General features: G+C 40.4%; 1 protein-coding gene across 2 annotated transcripts in view; it reads right to left on the bottom strand.

Moving 5' to 3' along the window:
• Positions 1-10,589, bottom strand: part of HEATR3 (HEAT repeat containing 3) — a 60,690-nt gene extending 50,101 nt beyond the window's left edge. For both annotated transcript variants that reach the window (XR_012075582.1, XM_072967337.1), the window contains exons 1-7: positions 10,286-10,589; positions 9,971-10,143; positions 8,122-8,209; positions 6,624-6,736; positions 4,446-4,555; positions 1,823-1,963; positions 33-310 (exon numbers count right to left, since the gene is read on the bottom strand). Coding sequence is in view for 1 of the 2 variants with exons in the window: in XM_072967337.1 (XP_072823438.1) it covers positions 33-310; positions 1,823-1,963; positions 4,446-4,555; positions 6,624-6,736; positions 8,122-8,209; positions 9,971-10,143; positions 10,286-10,423 (1,041 nt within the window). In the remaining variant the exon portion in view is untranslated. The remainder of the gene's footprint in view (positions 1-32; positions 311-1,822; positions 1,964-4,445; positions 4,556-6,623; positions 6,737-8,121; positions 8,210-9,970; positions 10,144-10,285) is intronic.
• Positions 10,590-22,142: the final 11,553 nt, after the last annotated feature.

Below are 22,142 nucleotides of genomic sequence, written 5' to 3'. Positions count from 1 at the left end.
AATCCGTGTTTGAAAGCATCAATCTGACTTACTGGAAGTAAATCTGAAGTGAAAGTTTTCCTTCTGACTTTTCTTCTATGAGGAATTTCTTCCATTTCCTCGTCTTCAATCAGATCATCACCATTAGCACTCTGTAACGCGTCCTCAGTCTCGGCAGCAGTTTTTAACCTCTGAGTCTCGGCCTCCTTCATTCGAATCACCGTCTCACCAGCATCCATTTCCAGAACGTCAGATAAGATCTTCAGTATGGCATTTATTATCTCTGCCTGACTCTTGGATGGAATGATGTCCTTCAGATTCCAAATTGTGCCTGGCGGGGGGTGGGGCAGTGGGTGGGATGAGGATAAAGACAAAGAAATCAACTGTGTGAAATTTTTTATTAAATAACGGTTTCCACAAGATTGGTTCTTTAAGCTCAGGCATAATTTCAAAAAAATAATCTCGATCCCACGACCTTTGTTCGGTTTGTATTAAATGTCAAAAAGCTCTGTACAGAGGCAGCTCCCTTTATTACAGTCCTTCACCACCATCTCCCTTTCCTGGCACACAATGCCTTTCTCTGACACACCACAGAGTAACAGGCCAAGAGAACATCGATCGAGTTTCTTTTAAAATGACAAATTAAGTTGCCTCTCTTTCTTTCATCTTAACCTGAGCTGCTCTCCTAAGCAGCTTCTTATGTTCCAAGAATGGAATGGAATGTACTAAAATTCCAAGGTCTCACAGACAAACCAGAGAACAGGGTCTTGGTTATTTTTTGCTTATAAAATAGAGCAACAGCTACCATTAAGTGGTTAGACTTAAATTAAACAAACAAACAAATGTGACTGTTGAAATAAAAATAGTTCCTGGGTACATATCCAAAAGAATTGAAAAAAGCAAGGACTCAGACAGATGCTTGCAGACCCATATTCACAGCAGCATTATTCAACAGCCAAAAGGTGGAAACAACCCAAGTGTCCATCCACAGATGAACAAAATGCCATATACACACATAGTGGAGTATTACTCATCCTTCAAAAAGAGGAAATTCTGACACATGCTACAACATAGATGAACCTTGAGGCCATCATGCTAAGTGAAATAAGCCAGTCACAAAAAAAAAGATACTGTATGATTCCACTGATATGAAATATCTAGGCAAATTCATACAGACAGAAAGAAGAGTGGTTGCCAGGGCCTGGGGAGGAGAGGAAATGGGGAGCTGTTTAATGTCTACAGAGTTTCAGTCTTGCAAGATGAAAAGTGTTCTGCAGACTGGTTATACAGCAATGTGAATGTACTTTACACTTAAAAATGGTTAAGGTGGTAAATTTTATGTATATTTTACCAATTAAAAAAATCCCACGTATCAAGGTAAATTACCTTTGCAAGACTAAAAAGCAAAAGGAAAAATATATAATAAATTCCCTACTACTCGACAGATCATCAGAGTATTTCTTACTTCTGTATTTAGAAATTCTGGGGAGAAGCGCTGGGGCTGAAGATCTTACAGAAAAGTGAGTGGTCATGTCTTAGATGCCTACAGTTAACTTCTGAATTCCCAGGTTCATATATAAGAGGGGGTCCTGACAAAAGCATTTCTTTATCAGACAACAGCAGTTCATTAAATTAAAAACAAATCTAAACTCAGAAGGCTTTGAAACTATGGAGAATCATTTAAATTAAAGGATTCCACTTAAATATTACAATTTTCAGAACAGACATAAGCACAGAAAGCCCTGATGCAGTGAAATGAAGGGATGACTGAATTTTGGCCCCCATCTCTACCTATTACAAGTTACTAAAAAAAAGCACACCATCGCATACAGCTAAATTTTACCTGCTATCAATGTCTTTAATAGAATATACTCCATGGAACTGACAGGAGAAAGCATTGCTGATTCCAGCACATGCAATGCTGGGGCACAGAAAGATTTCAGTAGCTCTGCATTATCTTCGGTCACTGTCTGCAAACAATATGCTATAAAGACAAAAGTCAAATATTAAGAAGCAAATGAATTCAGCGAGGATAATTTAAATCAAAATAACTCATCAAAAAACATTTGTATCTTTACAACTTCTTTGGACATGGGTAGCTTTTGTAGGATATATGCAATTTACCTTCTTTTTCTGAATTTCTTATCCTTTTTTCCTTTTCTTTTTCTCAATTTCTAATCCTTTACAGAATTATACTTTCATAAAAAAAAAATTTATTTTGGGGGTTTTCCCCCCAGTTCTTTTCTTCTTTTTTATTATAGTCAGTTACAATGTGTCAATTTCTGGTGTACAGCATAATGTCCCAGTCATGCATATATATACATATATTCGTTTTCATATTCTTTTTCATTAAAGGTTATTACAAGATATTGAATATAGTTCCCTGTGCTATGCAGAATAAATCTGTTTTATAAAGTATAATTTAGAAGGCTCAACTGTTGTAACAATGTGAAATTACTAAAAACATTTATAAAGGTTTAGTCTCAATGTCTATACTCATTGCAGACCAGTAGCAAACAGCCTGCAGACTAAACACCAGTAAACGGATAGCGCTCTCAGGGTAGTTCTCTTGTCGATGACAAGCCCTAGGTTTTGGGACATTCTGGCTTCTCTGAAATTCAGTATGACCTTAAAAGTCAGGGTTATTTCTGTGGTGACAATATTTCTCTAAAGAAAAAAAGTACTTTACATAAAAATAAGAGCAAATTAAGAGATGGGTAAAATATTAACAGACATATGATTCATTTAGCACTTAACTCTTCTCTGGCACTAAAACAAGACAATGGATTACAACTTGTATATTAGAAATAATTAAGTGAAAGTATTAAAACAACTGGGATTGCATGAAGTTTGACAGAAAAGACCTCTGAAACACAAAAGAGGAAGCAAACCTAAATTTGTTTTGAGATATTATATTCCATACAAATCCATTCCTTTTCAGGTCTAAAAATTCCAAAGTGGATCATTTCCATTCAAATTACTAGTCAAAATACAAGCTATTGCTGTGATCTAGTTTGGTTTCCAAAATACATGTATATACAAATCTGTATCTATGCATACACATAGATACATCCAAATGTAATACTTTTTTCATTGAGAATAATTAAATTCACTTTAGCAAAAAGCCAAAATAAGTTGTAAATGCTAACATAACACAAGTTCAAAGAAAACTGTATCAATACAAAGGACGGAATCCTAGAGGCTCACTTTACTGTGATGCAAGCCTTGTTTGATTTTCAAAACAAAAGTTATCTGATGTTTGTTTTAAAAAAAATCACAAATCTAGCTAAATGCAGAAGGAAAACACTATTATACAGTGCAAAGTGACTTTATTCTGGTTCATTTTTTTTAAAGTTCTTTAGAAAAAAAAACTAAATGACCAAACCTATCAAGCTTAAAACCCAAAAATAGAAGTGAAGTTTTTCTTTTAAAAGCTACAAACTTTCTCGAAATTCTCTTACTGTAATAAAAACTGCCCTCTGAGATTAAAAGTCACCTACCAATTTTCTAGTTCAACTGTTTTTAAAATCCACATTTACCCACAAATCTCCCCTCTGCCAAAGATTCCTTTCTGAGAAATTGATTTTTTAAAAATTTTCCTAGTGGTATTTATTTCACTATTAGTTTTTCTTTTCTGTTGTTAAAGGTAACCACTAGAACCAACAGAAACATCGGTAAAGGGAATACACTTCAGTAAGGGGAATAAACTTGTCTTTGCCAGGAGAAATGCATAGTGAAATAATTTAAGGACAGCCAGATACCTATCATCATGATGGGCAGAAGAAAAATGCTTTTCATCCCTTATTTCTCCACTCTCCCCCAGAGTTCTGTTGAGCCACCCTACCTCCAGTTTCCGTCACCTGCCCCTGCTGAGCAGGAGGGACCCCAGCGGCTCTCTAACCCCATGCACAGAAGGTGAGGGAGCTGAGGCAGCGGGAGCCGCTGGACTTTGCTTTCCCTGTCCGGAAGGGAAGCAGGCCTACATGAAATTCCAATCACTTATTTTCCTCTCTCAAAAAAAGCAATGAGTTAAAAACAAACAAACAAACAAAAAACACAGGTTATCGAAAGTTTTCTGCTGGAAGCATGAGATAGTGGTAGAAGCCATTTAAATAAGTCTACGTTCCAAATAACGTTGGCTCAAAGGCCTGGTAGTTGTGGGTTACTGTTTCTCAGCAAATGGGAGGTGAAAGCTTTAAGAACTAACAAAGGCTTCTAAGAATGGTGACACACTAGAAACTACATACGCTCACATAATTACCTTCCTCCCTCTAGAAAATTGTATGAGTAAGTAAAGCATTAATCACAGCTTTTAAAAGATTCAGAACAAACACCACTCAGCTAAGCATTTATATACAATGAGGGGGGGAAAAATCACTCCTGTAGAATAAACATGCTATGTCTGAATAAAAAATTTTGAATAAGGTCACACATACTTAATAAATCATCACCTTTTCTTCACTTACCTACTGAAATAGCCAGGTCAACATTGGTGGAAAACCTACTTAAATACTTTAACACAATCTCCAAACACCCTTCTTTGTTGAATATAGATACTGCTCTACTACTGCATTCACTAAATTGAAGGGGGAAAAAAAAGTTTTACTAGTCACATTTTAACATTAAGAAATCAACCACAGAAATTCATGAAAAAATAATTAGGCTTTATAAAAGAACCAACGAGTTGGAGTTCCACACACCCGCCATTTTTACAGATGAAGAAACCAGTACTCGCTCACACTCACTAAATATGAGCACAACTGGATATCTGTATTTTTATTTCCATCACAGTAGGATCTTCTAGCCAGTCTCTTTACCCGCATGCCCGTTTCCTTATAGGAGGTTAAAGATGGAAGAGATCTTCGAAATCATTTACTTCAATTCCTCATTTTATGGATGAGAAAGCCCAGACCCCAAAAGGTGAAGTGATCTGTCCAAAGATCACACATTGTGGTAGCGCTGAGTTCTTGGGTCCAGCTGACTAGTCTTTTCACTATATCACAATATATCACAGTAGCAATAAATCAAAGGATAAAGGGCCTCTATACTTATCACACAAAAAGCACAAATTTAAAAGAAAGTAAAATTAAATTTGATTTTTTCCTCCTAGACTGCTATAATTTTAGCAAGCAGAATTTGTAGCCTGCAACAGAGAAATTGCTACAATAAATTTTTTTGAAATTATACTACCTTTTAATAAAAGAGTCAGAATTAATGCCATTAATGTTATTAACAAATATATATGCTAAGTATAGGGTAAAGAGAGCTAATTATAATAATTTTATTTATGTTCCCAGGAAGAGTATTCCTCCAGACATGCCATGTGTACATATGACAAACAGCTAACAGAGTTGACTAAATTATTACATTCAATCCTGTTGTCTAAAGATAAACTATTTTCTGCCTGTCTATCCATCCATCCTTTCACCCACCCAGTTACTGCAACATGCGATGAGCCTATCCTCCAGAAACCCACTGTAAAACGTGAGTTGTAATAAATAAATTAAAAAAAGAAGAAGAAGAAGAAGCCCACAGTAAAGTCAAGTAGAGTCAGGAAAACAAAGCATACATGTGTTAAGACAATTTAATATGTACATATAAGATACAAGCTATGAGACAAAAATGTTAAAAGCTATGATAACTGGAAATGATATAGACAGGGCTCACAGGCACTCAGAAAAGAGAGATCACTGCAGAGATCACTTTTTCAGGCTCTTTTCAAACCAAAAAAAAAGGTTTTTTTTTTTAAATTTCCAAGTTCAACAGTTTATATAAGTTAAAGTTATCTGAAAAATAGCACCCATTAGTTCGCTTGAATGCAATTTCCTCAAATCTGACCACTCCAGTTTTCCTGGCGGAATGCATCCAGCAGTTTAAGGTGGAATCGCGGGCAAGCTCAGACTGCTGTGCAGGCAGCTCTCCAGGATCCACCCTAACCCTCTATTCTAAGAAATAACTGAGCTCTTAGGTCAGAAATAATAGTTGCTGCTGACTGAAAATAAGAATCCATGACAGATTCTTGCTAGAAACGGGACATAAAATGGGGTGTAAAAAAAAAAAAATCCAGCTTGTACTTCTAGCCATTTCCATTCCTAAAAGCAAGTCCACCCACTGCCCCAACCCCACCACTGCTACAACGGTGGCATGGAGCGTGGCCTTTGTCCCAGTGGGGCAAAAGAAGCCCTTCTCAGGCGACTACTTCTCTGTCAAATGGCACCTCCCAGGGCAGAGAAGTAAAGCCCCTGCCAAGGTCTGTGGTCCCCGCCTCATTCCAGAAGGCAGACCAAAGCATCTATTGCACTGGGGCCTGGCCCGCTTTAGGGCAACGGCTGCTTAAAGTACAAAGGCAGTGGGTGTAGTAGGTACTAATGGCCAGGATTCCTCTTATTTTTGTCAACAGCAATGCCTGGAGAGAAGAGTTGTAAAGCAAAAAAAAAAAAAAAAAAAAAGACGTAGTGATGCTATGAGGAAAAGGGCTTGGGAAGGACGGCTGATCTTAGCTCACTTGATATGACCTCCTACCAAGCATTATGATGACAGATTTATAGGCCTACCAAGGAGAATGGAGATTCCTCTGCAGTTTAACAGAGAGCATTAGCCTAAGTAGCACTGTAGCAGGAGGCTATGTTTGGAAAGCATCTTACCATATATTCCACAGCACGTTCACGGCCTCATTGGCTATGTTTTCAATAGAATTTCTGTTCTGCTCTTTTTTTTCCTGTGGAGACATCTCATTTGAATCCAGTCCAGCACTACACTGTAACCAAATACCATGATTAGCACCCTGGTTCAAAAGAATAATTAAACAGGCTAATGACAGTGAAGAATCACAAAAACTAAACATCAGAAATAATAGTGGTTAACAAGCCAATCAAATGCTCGTAAGCGGTATGGTTCCCATAACCCTGCTCCTTTTTGGCAAGAAATAAGAACAAGAAAGGTTTGCAAGTCATTGTACAAACTGGATACAAAGCATTACACGTTTTAAATGAAAATGTAAAATCAATACAAAGTATTTCATCTAACATGATAAAGATACTATGTAAGACAAAGAAAGGTAATACATTGTAAAGGCTGACATCCACATAGTACCTCTATGCACAAGGCACTATTCCAAGCACTTTATGTATATTAAGTCATTTAATCCTCACCACAAACCTATGAAGTAGATGATTATCTCCAATCTCCTGCTACAAATAGGAAACTGAAGTAGAGAGCTTGCTGAAGGTGCAGCTTAGTATATAGTGAAGTGCAATTCAGATCCAGGCAGTTGGCTCTGAAGTGGGTGCTCTGAACCACTCCACAGACTGCCCCTCTCCTATAATCCACCCTCTTAAGTAGGCTTTTCAGTCTTGGCACTAATGACGTTTGGGACCAGATGATTCTTTGCTGTGACAAACGTGGCTGTCGTGCGCATTGTAGGACTTTTAGTAACATCTAGTGGGTAGATGCCAGTAGCAACCCCTACCCCCAAGCTGTGACAATCAAAAATGGCTCCAGACATCGCCAAATGCCCCCTTCTGGGGCACAGCACCCCTAGGAGAACTGCTGTTCTAAGGGAAACAGACTGATGCCTCTCATCAAAATCGGATATTCTTTATATAGCCTTAAGTGAAAATTACCCATCAATACAGAAGAGTGGACCAGAGTCATGACGGAGAGAGAGCTCTCTGATCCCCGAACTATATCATGCAATAAAGGTGGAGTATTAAATTTGCAAGTTTAATCTAATTGTCGGGGCAAATTCCTAATGTCTGTGCTCCAGTCTCCTCATCTGTAAAACAGGAATAACAATACCTGACAAATAGGACTGCTGTGGTGATTAAATAAATTAATACACAAGACAGCACCTGGGACATAAGTAAGCAACCAATAAATACAAATTATTTTTACGGTATGAAATTTAAAGTACAATGGAGTCAGTCTATAGTTTTAGGAAGGTCTTTTCCAACAAGCATATGAATAAAGGTAGTGGGTACACACTAGAGACTAGCATCAGTGATGAGAGATCAGTGTTTCCAGGAAAAGAAATAAAACTCCTGAAGAATGTTTCGAGGGAAGACAAAATAACTAACATCAAAGTACTTAAAAGCAAAACTATCTAAGTTTGTATACTAAAAGCGACACGTGAAAGCGGCATACCTCTTTTAGCAGTGCGACCAAAGGAGTCATGATATCCTTAGTCACCATGTCATCACAGACTTCAAAACCTCCACAAGCACTGAGATTTCTACACGAGAAGTTTAAAAGAGGTTTTACTTTCAGATTACATGTCACAAGACATACTAAGCACTCAAATATATTTATGTTTCTACCCACACCCAAGATTTCCTGAACGAAATTGCTTGTGACTCCTGAAAGATGCTGCAGAACCAATCCACAGATCTCCATCTGTTCTGATCCGTGTCCTACATGATGCAAATAAATGATCTGATCACATAACAACTTAGTTCTCAGGTCTGAGATGGTACACACGGAAAGCAAGACTTTTCCTATTTAATGTGAATAATAAATCACTGCCTGATCTTATACGAAAGGAATTTTCTTGGAATCAAGACTTCAAGGGTAGGAAAGGTGAGGCTACTGAAAATGACATTTCCTGAAGCAATCTTGACTAAATTTAATTTTAACTGGAAAGACACTGCCTGCCTTCTGAGAGCACAGCACAGTGCTAGGCACTGAGGATATGAAGATAAATGAGAAGCCACTCCACCATTTCCCGGGAGCTACCAGTGTGTGTAGGAAGGGGAAGGGTAGGACTTTCCACACCGTTTCCTCCACCAACTGGATAATCTCCACTCATTCCCTGGATCTCATCTCAAACATCATGCCCTTAGGGTTTTCTTCCCTGAACCCCCAGTAATACCCTCTCATGGCATCCTTTGTAAATATCATTGGTTGTCATTACACACTTGATTATTTGCATCATGTCTGTCTCCCTAGATACTGTAAGATCCATAAAGAACAGAAATTATCTGTCTTGCTCACTCCCACGTGCCCACAGTCTAGCCACACTGCCTGGTGCACAGCAGGCACTCAATATATACTTGCTAAATCAGTGAGTGAAAGAGAATAAACATAGACAGAGCTATGAGAACAAATACTAACTTTACTCTTGCCCCCTCTACAGTCCATTCTCTGCACAGCTACCAGAGTGGCGTTTTGAAAAGGTAAATTAGACCATGTCACTCCCACTTAGAACGGGTCCTTTAGCTCCACACCACGGAGTCCTTGTCCATCTCCCCATCCTCAGCTCCCATAATGCTGCTCTCTGCTTTACTCAGCCACGTAATCTTTTGGTTCTTTAACCACACCAAGCCCTCTGCTGTTGCTATTCCCTCTGTCAGGAATGCTCTCTCCCTTGTTTGTCCTCTGCTGGCTCTAGCATCCAACAGCTCTCAGTTCACAAACTTCATCTAGAGATCACCCAATATGAAGTAACTTCCCACCCCCAACTCATCATCCTCTCAGCTTCTCCAAGCACTTCTTACAACTTAATATTATGTTTCACCTGTTTAACTAATTCCTGTCTGTCTCTGCATCAGCATGGGTTCTGTGAAGGCAGGGATCTTGGCTGTATTAAGGTCCTGCCTGCTCAAAATCCCCTGCACCTAGAAGACCTGGCACATATACTGGAAGAGTTCCTTGAGCCTCAGGACCTTATGAAGGGTTCTCGAAGTGGGTACAACGTGCGCTAGGCCTTGAGGGGAGGACGCTTGGCAGGTGGCTTCTGCAGGTGAAGCAGCAAGGCGGACAGACGGAATGCATGTGGTCTGGGGGTCATGGGGACCTCCGGAGTCTGGAGCCTGGGTTCAAATCCCCCCTCTGCAAATGGGAGAGCCTGGGCAGTTCTTGGGTCTCCCGAGGTGCCGCAGACAAGTGCACTGAGGATGAAACCGATTAGAGACGGTACGTGACACACAGAAGGCGCCGGCTGAACGCCGTGCGGCCCGGATCCGGGGCACCACCCTAGACTCCCCTCAAGGCTCACCTCAGCGCGCCGGCCGCCGTCTCCCTCACCGCCAGGCTAGGGTCGAGCAGCAGCGGCCCGAGGCGGCGCACTGCGTCCCGGCGAGCCAGTGCCGGGAGCACCGGCCGCTGCTGCACCAGGCGGGCCAGTCCCGCGCAGGCGCACTCGCGAACTTCGGCGCTCGGGTGCTGGAGCTGGAGCAGGACGGAGCAAGTGTCAGAGCGAGAACAGCGCGCATGCGCGGAGGCACGGCGAGGGGGCTGGCTGCGCTGCCAGGGGGCTCCGCGTAAAGCCCGCCGCCCCCGCCCCGCGGGGCCCAGCGAGCCCTTGCCTCACCTTTTCTAGCAGCTCTGCCGCCGGCCCGTCGTCCTCCTCTCGCTCAGTCCCGTTCGCCGCCGCTGCAGCCTCGGCCTGACAGTCGCCCGTAGGGGAGAACTGAGGTCGCTTGAAGCGCTTCGTCCGGCTCTTGCCCATGGCGACGTGCACTGATGGGAAGACCGAGGAAGAGAGACAACAACAAAACTGGAGGCTGCCGAGTTGGCAGCAGGTCGTACCTCCTAGGGGACTACGTGCCGCTGTTCAGCTGGGCCCGATGACGGCCGGAGCCCACATGGGGCAGCGTTGCGCATGCGCGCAGCGTGTCGGCGGCAGGGGGAGGGGCTGGCGCGGGGAGCGGCTGGCGCGGGGAGCGCGCAGGCGTAGAATAGAGGATAGGCGGGGCCAGACCTTGCCGAGGGGCGAGACCTGTGGGGTTTCCCGGGAAGGGGAAGGCTGGCTTTGAATTGTAGTACTGACCCCGTCTACCACGAGCTAGTGACGCTTATCAAGTTACAGAACTTGCCAAACATTTATTTCCATAATAATCAAATGCAATTAAGGATACCTAACTTGAAAGGTTATTGTGAGGCTTAAAAAAGTATTATGTAGTAGGGGGTGGAAATAGCTCAGTGGTAGACTAAATACTTAGCATGTTTGGGATCCTGGGTTCAATCCACAGTACCTCCATTAAAAAACAAAACAAACATGTTGTGTAAAGTACCTAACTCCAAGCCTGATGTATACGGTAAATGCTCAAAAAATATTAACCATAGTTTTTAAAAATTTATTTTTATTGTTTTGGGGGGAGGAAATTAGGTTTATTTATTTATGCTTAAGGCAGTACTGGAAATTGAACCCAGGACTTCTTACATGTTAAGCGTGCACTCTACCACATGAGCTATACCCTGCCCCCAATCATGATTTTATTTTGTGCCTAGCACAGGACCAGTCATAGACAAAGTCCATATTTGATAAGATAGACTCCCTAAGAAGTTACTTAATCTTCCTGCCTTAGATTCATCAGTGAAACGGAGATACCAATAATATATGCCTAATGGAGTTATAAGGATACATGTGTTTAAAAAAGAAAGGATACATGTGTTTTAAGATGCTAAGAACACAGACTGACACATAATACATAATAAGCGCTATGTAAATGTTTGGTTGAAACTTTTATTTAATAACAAAAGGATTCTTTCACAAACATTTATTGAGTACCAGATACAGTAATAGGCATTGGGATAAAACAGTTTCAACTAAGACAGATACAGTCCCTGTCATTTGTTCTTGTTTTTGTAAACTTGGAGTTTACAGTTTAGTGAGAGATGTGTTAAATAAATAATTATATGAATAACTATTTAGTTACTGTTGTGGTAAGTACTAAGAAAGAAGGAAAATACAGGAGAATCTTAGTAGTCTTCATAATTACATGTATTTATTGAGCACCCAGGAGATACACAGCTTTCAGGTTAACACTGTATAGGAGAAAAGTTCCACCCCATGGCAACCCTACCCTCAAAGAGCTGTGGTCTAGTAAGGAAAATGACTAATTATGATAGCATATTTTGGAAAATAATCACAGAGGTTTAGCTAAAGTTGTACAGAAGCTCGGACCTATAAAAGACCAACTTTAGGTACAAGGAAGACTTAGAACCCCCAGTTATATGTTGGTAGGTTTTACTAGATCCCTCTTATCTGGCCACTGATCTCCTAACCTCCCTCATCCAAGCTACTGTCTATTCTTGTCTTGATCACATGGCCTTCTGGTCTCTCTTTTTCCACCCTGCCCATCCATAGAACAGCTGGAGTGATATTTTCAAAATGAATATCCCTCCAACTTTCCGATATTCATTCCCTTGCCTGAAACCTTTCAATGGCTTCTCTTTCTTATAGGATGAAAGTCAAAATCTTAGCTGGCTGCACTGCCTCATCCCAGCCTCCAGCTTCATCTCATGTCACCTCTTGAATTCCTTCCTCCCTTTAGCCATCCTCCAAAGCGCCAATCTCTCTTCTTCCTTAAGACTTTGAACAAGTCCCAGACTCCGCCTCTGTCTTGGTGAGTGCAAGAGTCACTTTTTCATAGGCCCTCCTCTGATCTGGAGATCAGGTCTCCAGATGGGTCTCCGCTGAGACAGCATATATCCTGTTCCTTTACTTGAAAGCACAGCTCAAAATTACAGGTATAATTTAAATTTATTTGTGTATAGTTATACTCAATATTTATACTCATACTTATACACATACTCTCACCAATTGCACACTAGATCCAGTGAGGATAAGACTGCCTGTTTTCCCACATCACTGTCTTCCCAACACTGGCCAAGGCCCCGCACAAAATAAGCATGCCATTTCTTGAGTGACTGGAGAACCACATAATCAAGAAAGAGTAGAGCATGTAATCTAGACAGAACAGGAGAAGATAAAACAGATTCCTGCTGTTTCTCTCACTATGGGAATAAGCAAGAAAAAATAGTTCAAAACCTTAGCCAGGGGGAGAACTTTGGGCTCTATTTCATTACTCTTTCCTGTGAAAAATGAACATTTCTGCTAAAAATGAATGAAAACCTTTATTCAGTGAACTTAAGAGCCCTTCTCAGAACCACCTAAGATTGTCAATCTTAGGAGAAGCCCAAAGACCTTTAACCAGTCTAATAATCCTTAACCAGTCATTTAAAATACTCCAGCCAGGCAATGATTATCTAACCATCCCCCTTTCCTACAAATGATCTTTGTCGAGAGGGAATTTTTGAATTAGACTGCATAGAAGCCTCTTTCCTTTTGAGACAATAAAAATGCTTGTAATCAATTATTGGTTGGACACACTTTGTTGTAAACAGGAGCTAGCTTTCTTCCAGACTCCTGTTTCTCCCCCTTCACATTTTTGTAGGGTAATCTTCCTAAAACACAGTCTGATCAAGTTCACTAAAAACCTTTGACCATCCTGTGTAGGTGCATGTCTGAGCCATACAGAATCAGGGTCAGATTTTACATAACTTCCTCTGCGGCCACAGCACCCTGCCACATGCTTCTAACACCTCATCTCTGGCCCAGGAGCCTCCTCAGTCTCCCCAGAGACTCCCCCGGACTTTCCTTTACCTAGGCCTGGGGGCTGTATAGCTCAGCAAGCTTCCACCATGCACCCTGGCATTAACCATTTCCACTTTCCTGGTACAGTCCCGGCTCTACTTCCAATTTCTCTGAGTTTTAGGGACTTATTGTCGGGCAGGAGATGTAAACCAAAAACGGCTGTCCTGTGTGGACTGGCATACTGTCCTCATGCCCCCTCCTGCCCCAGCGGATACTCCATCCTCAGCCCTCCATGGACTTTGTGGGCCCTATACTTCTCTCTTACAATTGTCCATGAATTATCATCAAGAGTGTACATGTGGGCTACCCGCACTAGCCTGTAAGCTCCTTGGAGGGCAGGGGTCTTTGCCTGTCTCTATATGATCAGTGCCTGGCACCCAGCAGAATGAAAGTCCCCAAGTTGTCCACTCCCTCTACATGGCTGCTGTCCTCTGCTCAGCTCACCCTACATAAGTGACTCAGCAGTCATCAGCAAGTAATGTAGCTGCTGATAAAAGTCATCTACAGATAATCAGACCTCTGGCCTCTTGTTCCAGATCTGCCACTAATGGGCTATGTGATCAAGGGAAGATCTCTTCCCTTTTGTAGACCTCAGTTTCTCCATTTACAAAAACTCTTTGCAGCTCTTTGAAATTCCAGAGGGCTGTGGATCATGCTGATTATTTTAGGAAAGTCGTCCTGGAAGGAAAACTGGAAGTTGAGTGCCTCTAGAGCAGGTGTCAGAGCCTGGGACTGGCACTCTCGCTGCTGACTTCTATTTGGTCCTCAGAACTTTCCTGAGCTGTATGTTAGTGTAAATGCTGACGGCCACCCTGAAAAAGTCACTGCAAAGGGACTTTGATGGGACGGCCCATCAAATTCGACTTCATTAAGGATCTGACACATGTTCACTATATGTTTATATGATAAGAGTGAAAATTTAAACTTGTTGAAAAATTATCCTTTGACAGTATCTATTCTTAAAGCAAGAAAGGTGTTCACCAGGTACTATGAAGTAAATAGGCAAGTTACAAAGCAGCATAGTAGAATCCCATTTTTGGAAAAACACAGAGGAAGTACCTGTGTGTAGATATACCAAAGTGTCACCTGTGTTTGTTTGGCTATAGGGGTAAATAAAGGAGATCATTTAAAAATCTGTTTTATTTGGGGTGTTTCTAGAATAAGCAGGTAGTATTTGCATACTTTTTTAAACCATGAAAAAATTTTAAAAGAAATGCAGTCTAATTCCCTGATGCGGTCCCCATTCCTTTCCTATTATCCCCACACCCACCTGCCACAGAGGCTGCCCTTGGTGTCCAGAGACCCTGCTAAAAGAGTTAGGGCTCCTCCTGTGACTTCTGTGTCTAGATCAGCATTTGGTCCTTTTTTGTTAATGTCATTATCACTAATATGGATACCATGGGATGTTGTTACCAGGTTAGTTGCAGCACAAGAGTTCCATGTGGTAAAACAATGTTACATTTGTAGAATTCTTATAAAATTTCCCAGTAAAAAAAAAGTACATATATATAATTTTTCAGATAAATCCATTTAATACTGTTTTTTTCTTCCCCTCCCAGGTGGGCAGCATTTCCTTCCTAGTGGTAGTTTCTTACTCCCTTGCCCAGCTCTCAGTGAACCCATTCTCAGTCTAGGCGCTTCTGACTCTCCAGTGAAGAGCTGATGCATTCCCATCTGGTGTTAACTGAGCATGTCCAGACCTAGCACTGGGTCATCTAAGACTACTGTATTTTAGTATCATGTTTTATTTGTTTTAACTGATCAGTGGGCTAATATCACTTCAGTTTTTTTCATAAGTTACTATGAGTGAATATGAAAATGAAATATATGTATGTTCCCATATGACTGAAGTATTGTTATACACCAGAAATTGACACAACATTGTAAACTGACTATACTTCAACAAAAATATATATTAAAAAAAGAAAAAAAATGAGTTACTATGAGTGACTACACATTTTTCCTTTTACATTACCTTCCATGCCGCATCAAATCAGGATTTATCAAATGTTCAAGTGAAAATGGAGGTAAGGAATTTTTTTTAAATAACTGATTGTTTTATGCATCTCAAATAGTACAAAAAGTTCACAAATTGACTACTTAGGAAATTTGTATCACATGTGATGAAACATGCAAAGTTAGGTAAACTCTCAAAACATCACGGTTGCTGATGCCACTCTATACTAGCAAAAGAAATAAATAGCCTCTATTAAAAGTTCAGACTTAAAATTGTCATATCACTTGCTTTAGCCAATAGCAAAAGTGACAAAAACATACCAATTGCTGATGTAACCTTTCAGTTTTTTTTATTTTGTACTAGCAAGTTAAAACTTTCTTCAAATAGAGAACTAATATTTTAAACTTATTTTTTTTTCCCCAAAGCTGATACCTAGTGGTCTTGCCTGAAATGAGCCAGATCAATTTTGTTATAGGATATTCCTATCACTGCCCTTGAAAACTATTGCCTGTTTTGTTGGCTGTTTGGCCAAAATAAACACTGAAAAATACCTAGCTTAGAACAAATCACTTCTACTTGATGGGATTTAATCCTAATACAGATTACCATAAATTCCATCTAACTCACTCAACCTTTGGAATGCAACACACCTTAAATGGTTTTGATCAAAACAGAGCGATAGGAGAACATTTTAAGGGCACCCTCCTCACCAAAAAGTCAACAGTCAGTTATTTCATCTCCTCCCCAAACCAGTACTGTCAGTCTTTCTCATTTTAGCCTTTTTAGTGGGTGTACAGCTACTGGAACTCTCAAACGTTGCTGGTGGGTATGAAAAATGGGCAACCACTTTAGAAAACAGTTTGGCTGCTTCTTCTAAAGTTACATACGCTCAGCCCATGATTCAGCCATTCCACTCCAGGTATTCCCAAGAAAAGTGAATATAGCCATACAGACCTGTGCATAAATATTCACTGAAGCTCTATTAATAAAGCCTCAAGCTGGAAACAACCCAAATGCCATCAACTGGTAAATGGAGAAACAGAAAAGTAATGAGATGGAATGAATTACGAATACACGTATTAATGTAGATAAAATCTCAAAAAAAATCTCAAGCCAGACAAAAGAGTATTGTACTGTATGATTATACCATGATTTCATTTATGTGAAACTCTAGAAACCACAAATCTAATCTGTAGTGATAGAGTCAGACAATAGGGGCCTGGAGCCAGGGGTTGGGGATGGGAATTGACTGGGAAATGGTTCAAGGGAACTCTTTGGGGTGATTGAAATGTTCTGTATCTTGCTTGTAGTGATTTTTACATGGGTGCTACACTTATCAAAATTCATCAAACTACAGTTAAAAACAGTATTTTATAATAGTAAGAGAGGTTATTTTATGTAAATTAACCTCAATAAAGTTGATTTTAAAAAAGTCTATGGAACCTATCCCTGTATGATCAGTTCCCTCAGCTTCACTGGTCATTATAATGGGCTCCATTTCCTACTGGAATGGATGCCAATGTCCTATTGACAGTATTTATTGAGCCATCACTACGTGCCAGACACTGCTCTAAGAGCCTTGTGTGTATTAAGCTTTTTAACCCATCAACAATCCCACGTGATGTTAACACCCCCATGTTAGAAGTAAGGGAACTGAGGCATAGAGAAGTTAAGCTACTTGCCTAAGAGCACATGACTCGTAAGTGACAAAGACCGTCAGACTTGAGTTAGCTTGTCAACGGCAATATACTGTCTCCTGCTGAATTTGCTGGTATTTACTGAAGAGCTAACAAATTGAGGAAATCAAAGTTTTCACGGGTAACACCAGATAAAGGGAGGAACATAAAAAAATGACTAAGCGCACAGCAAGGGCTCCCGAACTAGGCAAAATGCTCTCTACACCCTTCTCCACTTGTAAAACAAACTACTCCACCGAGCACACTCGTGTGTATTTTGCTACCTCACTGAAAAGAAGTATTTTACATGAACACACGATCTGAAAAGTCATAAAAGGAAGAACAGCTGTCCCTTGCTTTCCTTCTCCCCAACCCCAAGCCCATTCTAGGAAGTAGACATTCTCAACTCTTCTGCTTCTCTTAGTAGTATCTTCATATTCCCCAGTGAAAAGCTGTTGCTCGTTCTTGTTTGTCAGTACTGCATATTATTTCTTAACTTCTTGTCCTGATGGGTAAGGACTTAGCTCTCCTGTACCCTCTCCCCCATTTCTCCTTCATTCAACAAAAGCGCAACACATTTTTGATTAAATCAACAACCACCATCCAAATTACTAGGACAATACAAATACATTGCTCACTGCTCAACTTCTAAGAAGTCCATTAAAACCACAGTCTCTTATACAACCCTTCATTGTTCTGATGTTAATAACTGAATTTTTTTCATTATCCTGGCTTCCCATCAATCTGTCATTTTTTCCCCAAATGTCTCAGATCTTTGTCAACAATATTTTCCATATGTTCAAACATATCCATTCCAGTTTCTTGCTGTGATCTCCTCTTTTCGTCCGGCTCTTGTCTGGAATGGGAACTCTCTAAGGATGCTGCATAGCTGTCATACCAGACCCTCACCGTGGCTTGTGTACTGGGTTCCCCGTCTCCTCTGAGGTTGTTCATACATAAAGAGACAGCAGTGATGTTCACTATGATAGTGTTGTCTACTGTGGAAGCTCTTGACTAGAGTCACTTTACATTATTTATTGAAAAAGCATTCTATATGCATGAGCTCACAAATGTAATCAGATTTCAGAAACCAAGCCCCAGATCCTAGGTTGTTTTTTCCCAAGTTGCTGGTATTCAAATTTTCTTTATCTGATTCTTGATTCAGACAAACCAACTGTATAAGAGATATTTATGAGACGCTTGGGAAAGTATGAGCTGAACATTTGATGGTATGAAATTATTGTTCACTTTTCAGGTGTGATACAGTATTGTGGTTATGTTAAGAGAGTCCTTATCTTTCAGATATACTTACTGGAATACTTACAGATTAAGTGATAAAGTATCTGGGATTTATTTCAAAATAATCCTTTGTTGGGGGTGAGGAAGTAGAAATAGGGTGTACTCAAGAGATAAAATTGGTTATTGTATGTTGATACCTGTTGAAGTTGGGTGATGGGTACAAAGGTGTCCATTATTCTACTTTCTCTACATGTGTTTACATTTTTCCATAATAACAATTTGTTTTTCTTTTAATGGTTTTCAGGGTAGAACAGGAGAAAAACAAGTCTGATGTTGACAGATAATTGTAGGAAATGTGAAATATAAAAAGCAACTTCTGGCAAGAATATACAGTATTTCTTTTTTGGTTTACTTGAAGTTACAATAGACTGTTATTTTAGTTTCCCTACTGTTACTTAGATTATAAATCTTAGCATTTAACCTTCATTCTTGAGAATCTCCCTGAAAACTAGATAAATTGTGTAAGAAAACATGATTTAATGTAATTACGTACAAAATTTAGATACCAAAGTCAAGATTCATTCATTCATTTGACCAACAGTAACTGAGCATCTTCCATAAGCTATGAGCTCTAGGGAACTACAGATACGCGGGTGACGTGGACTCAGAATATAGGGACTTAAAGCTCTTCCACTACACATGGCTCAAAGCCCCCTTACCTGGCAGACGACATCATGCTTGGTTTGAAGCAGATCTCTAATCCCTTACGTTGATGGATCAACTCTCCTCAAATTGTGCTCCTTGGAACAGCTCTTCTATGTAATATTTTCTAAGTTGGGGTTTTATTTGCAAGTAAGAGAAACTGACTTTGGGTGATTAAACAGAAAACAGATCATTGAAAGGATACTGGGTACCTCACAGAAACTGGGAGATCTACAGAGACTAGTTCACCTCTAAACTTTTAGAAAAAATGCCCAAACTCATGTCACCAAATGGGCCTGATGAGGAAATCAGTGCCACCATCACTGAGCACAACAAAGTATCCTACAACAGAAACTTAACTTTATGGCCTCCCCTCGCCCTGTGTGCCAAACACAAAGGAGTCAGGGAGATTTTTGAGGTTATCCTGGGAGAGGCTGGACCCATTCAGCTGGCATTCCCCAAACCTAGCACAGGTATTCAAAAAAAGCTGGGTAGACAGAAATCATGATAAATATCCAAATATCCACAATGTTTAACAGGTATTTCCCAAAATGTCAGGGAAACAAGCAGAAACTTTTCTCTACTGCAGGACCACTTGGAGCTTTTACTATGCTTTGGAGCACAGGGACTCTCCAAGAGGAACATATAGTAGTTCTCAAACACTGGTGATCATCGGAACTATTTCTGTAACAGGCAACAAGGATGAAAAGAGTAGTAGACTTTATGCTCAATGTCTCCGCCTCCTCACCTCCCACTAACTCCCACTCGAGTTATCTTAAGAGTTCTTACATCCCTGGTTCAGGAGCCCTCATCTCTCCCCTGGACTCTAGAGGAGCAGTTCCCAACCGCTCACCCAGGCCATGCCCCACCAGTCCACACAGCAGCAGTCACAATCATAAAATGAAAATCTGGTTGTCACTTCTCTATCAAAACACTTTTGGTGGCTTCCCACTGCCCTCATGAAACTCCGAACCCCAGATACCTACTTACTTCCAGCCTCATCTCTTGCCATAATCCCTCTCCATCTCCGGTTGGGAGCTGCCAGCCCAACTCAAGAACTGACTCTGCCCCTCCCCCTCTCCATGGTTGACCCTTCAGATCAGAGAAATAACCTTTAGAAAGTCGTGTCTGGACTAGCACCTTCCCTCTGGGCTCCTATAGCATCCTGCACTTTCATAGCACTTAAAACATATGGGAACTGCTCAGCCACCGGTCTGTCTCCCCACCACCACCCAGAATCCTCCCTCCCCCAGGCAACAAGTGCTGAGAGGACAAAAATTCTTCTTCACACACACACACAACAAAGCACTTGGCACATAAAGGGCATCGCACAAAGGTGATAAAAGAGCACACCTCAAACTTCCAGTTAACTGATACTCTTTTTTTTCCCTCACAAAATCAGACATGCATAACAATCATTCATTCACTGAAAACAGTTTTTAAAACGTCTGTGTTCCATGATGCAAAGTACACTTCCTATTTTTAGTGGAAAAAAGAGAGGAAAAGATAGAAATAATACTTACCCAGGATAAAACGTACAGAAAATTTAGCCTGAAAAACGAACGAGACTTGAATTTCTATGATTTCAACAGGAGAGGAAATGAGAGCCACTTTAGTTGCTGAGGAAAGCAGAGCACCTGCCAGCCACTAGGACTTAGCTCAGTCTCTACAAAATGCCCACCAAGAGTCCAGTTCTAGAGAAAAGAGCCAGTCAAAAAGCAGCATTATTAGGTAGTCACAGCCTTAATGTTTTCAGTGAAGTTGCTTGAGAAAATACCTAGGAGTCATTTTAGTTTCTTAAATCATTAGAGGTCAAATATCCTTTCTCTTTGTGTTTAATCCAGTATTCAGGAGTTTGCTTGGTTCAAAAGATGTGTAGAATTTCCTCATGGCCATCTCAACTAAAATATTGACATCAGGTAAAGGTGTAACAAAGATGTTTTTGTTTTGTTTTGTTTTGTTTTAACCTTTAGTGTTTGGTTAAACAACTAGATTTACTCAGCATTGACTCTGTAGCCAAGTACTGTTTAAGTGCTTCCCATGAATTACAAATTTAATACTCAATGTAAGCCTGGATGATTGGCAACACACCTATACCCTATACATTATCTTCCTCTGCCTAGGAGATTGGCCTTATGCCCATTTTATAAATGAAAAAACTAAGGTTACATAATTTGCCTAGTTACAAAACTATAAAGTAGCAGATCTGAGATTCAAATCCAGACAGTTTAGCTGAGTCTACATTCTTAATCATAACATTATAATGACTCACAAATTAAGTTCAACACAAACACACAAACATCCTTTCTGTCTGAGTCAAGAGACTTGGTTGTCTTTAGTAAGTCGTTGGGACCTGGAGTAAAGTCACTCTGAAAATCTACGACTGTCAGGAGGGCATAGCTCAAGCAGGGGAGGGCATGCTTAGCACGCACGAGGTCCTGGGTTCAATCCCTGGTACCTCCTCAATAAATAAATAAATAAGCCTAATTACCCCCGCTAAATCAATCAATCAAATCAAATCTAAGACTGTCTATGCCCACCTGTGAAATCAGAAGACTAGATGCACTGGTAATTTCCTAATAGTGCAGAAGGGGGATTGAGAGAGTGAGGGTGCTGATGATGAGAAGCTAACCTGGCAAGGACCCTTGGGACATTTCAACCAGGGCAAAGACTTTTTTGGAAATGAACTGCTCAGCTAGAATTAAGGGTATGAAAAATCTTTGGAACTGTAACAAAAGTTTCTTTCTTGGCCAATGGATTCCAAGTAGTCCAGCATCAGGAAATCCTTGAAGTCCTCTCCACGTACTGATGTACGTACACAGGCATATTTCTCTGGGGAAAAGGATGCAAGGCTTTCACTTAATACACAAAGTAGCTGATGATTCCAAAAAGGATTTAGGACATATAAAATCCCTCTTCAACTTTACACTCTTGAAGGAAACTAGCAATCCAAGCTTATCAAGCTTAATTTGTGAGAAAACCTGCATGTCCTGATTAAGAACCAAATGTTTATTAGACAATGATGAATAAAAAATATTAAAAGTATTCATAGCCTAATAAACAGGCTTTGGTTGCTTCCTAAAACTTGCTGTACTGGACACAGAGTTAGAGTAAAATATCTCCTTTGGAACTAGCCTGTATCTGACATACACAGCATGTTTAAAACTTTTTCTGCAGACTTACAATACACCAAGGAAAAAGCCCAATCACTAAG

The sequence above is a fragment of the Vicugna pacos genome, chromosome 9, assembly GCF_048564905.1.
Source record: "Vicugna pacos chromosome 9, VicPac4, whole genome shotgun sequence".
Taxonomy (NCBI): domain Eukaryota; kingdom Metazoa; phylum Chordata; class Mammalia; order Artiodactyla; family Camelidae; genus Vicugna; species Vicugna pacos.
This window is presented reverse-complemented; position numbering and strand designations above follow the sequence as displayed.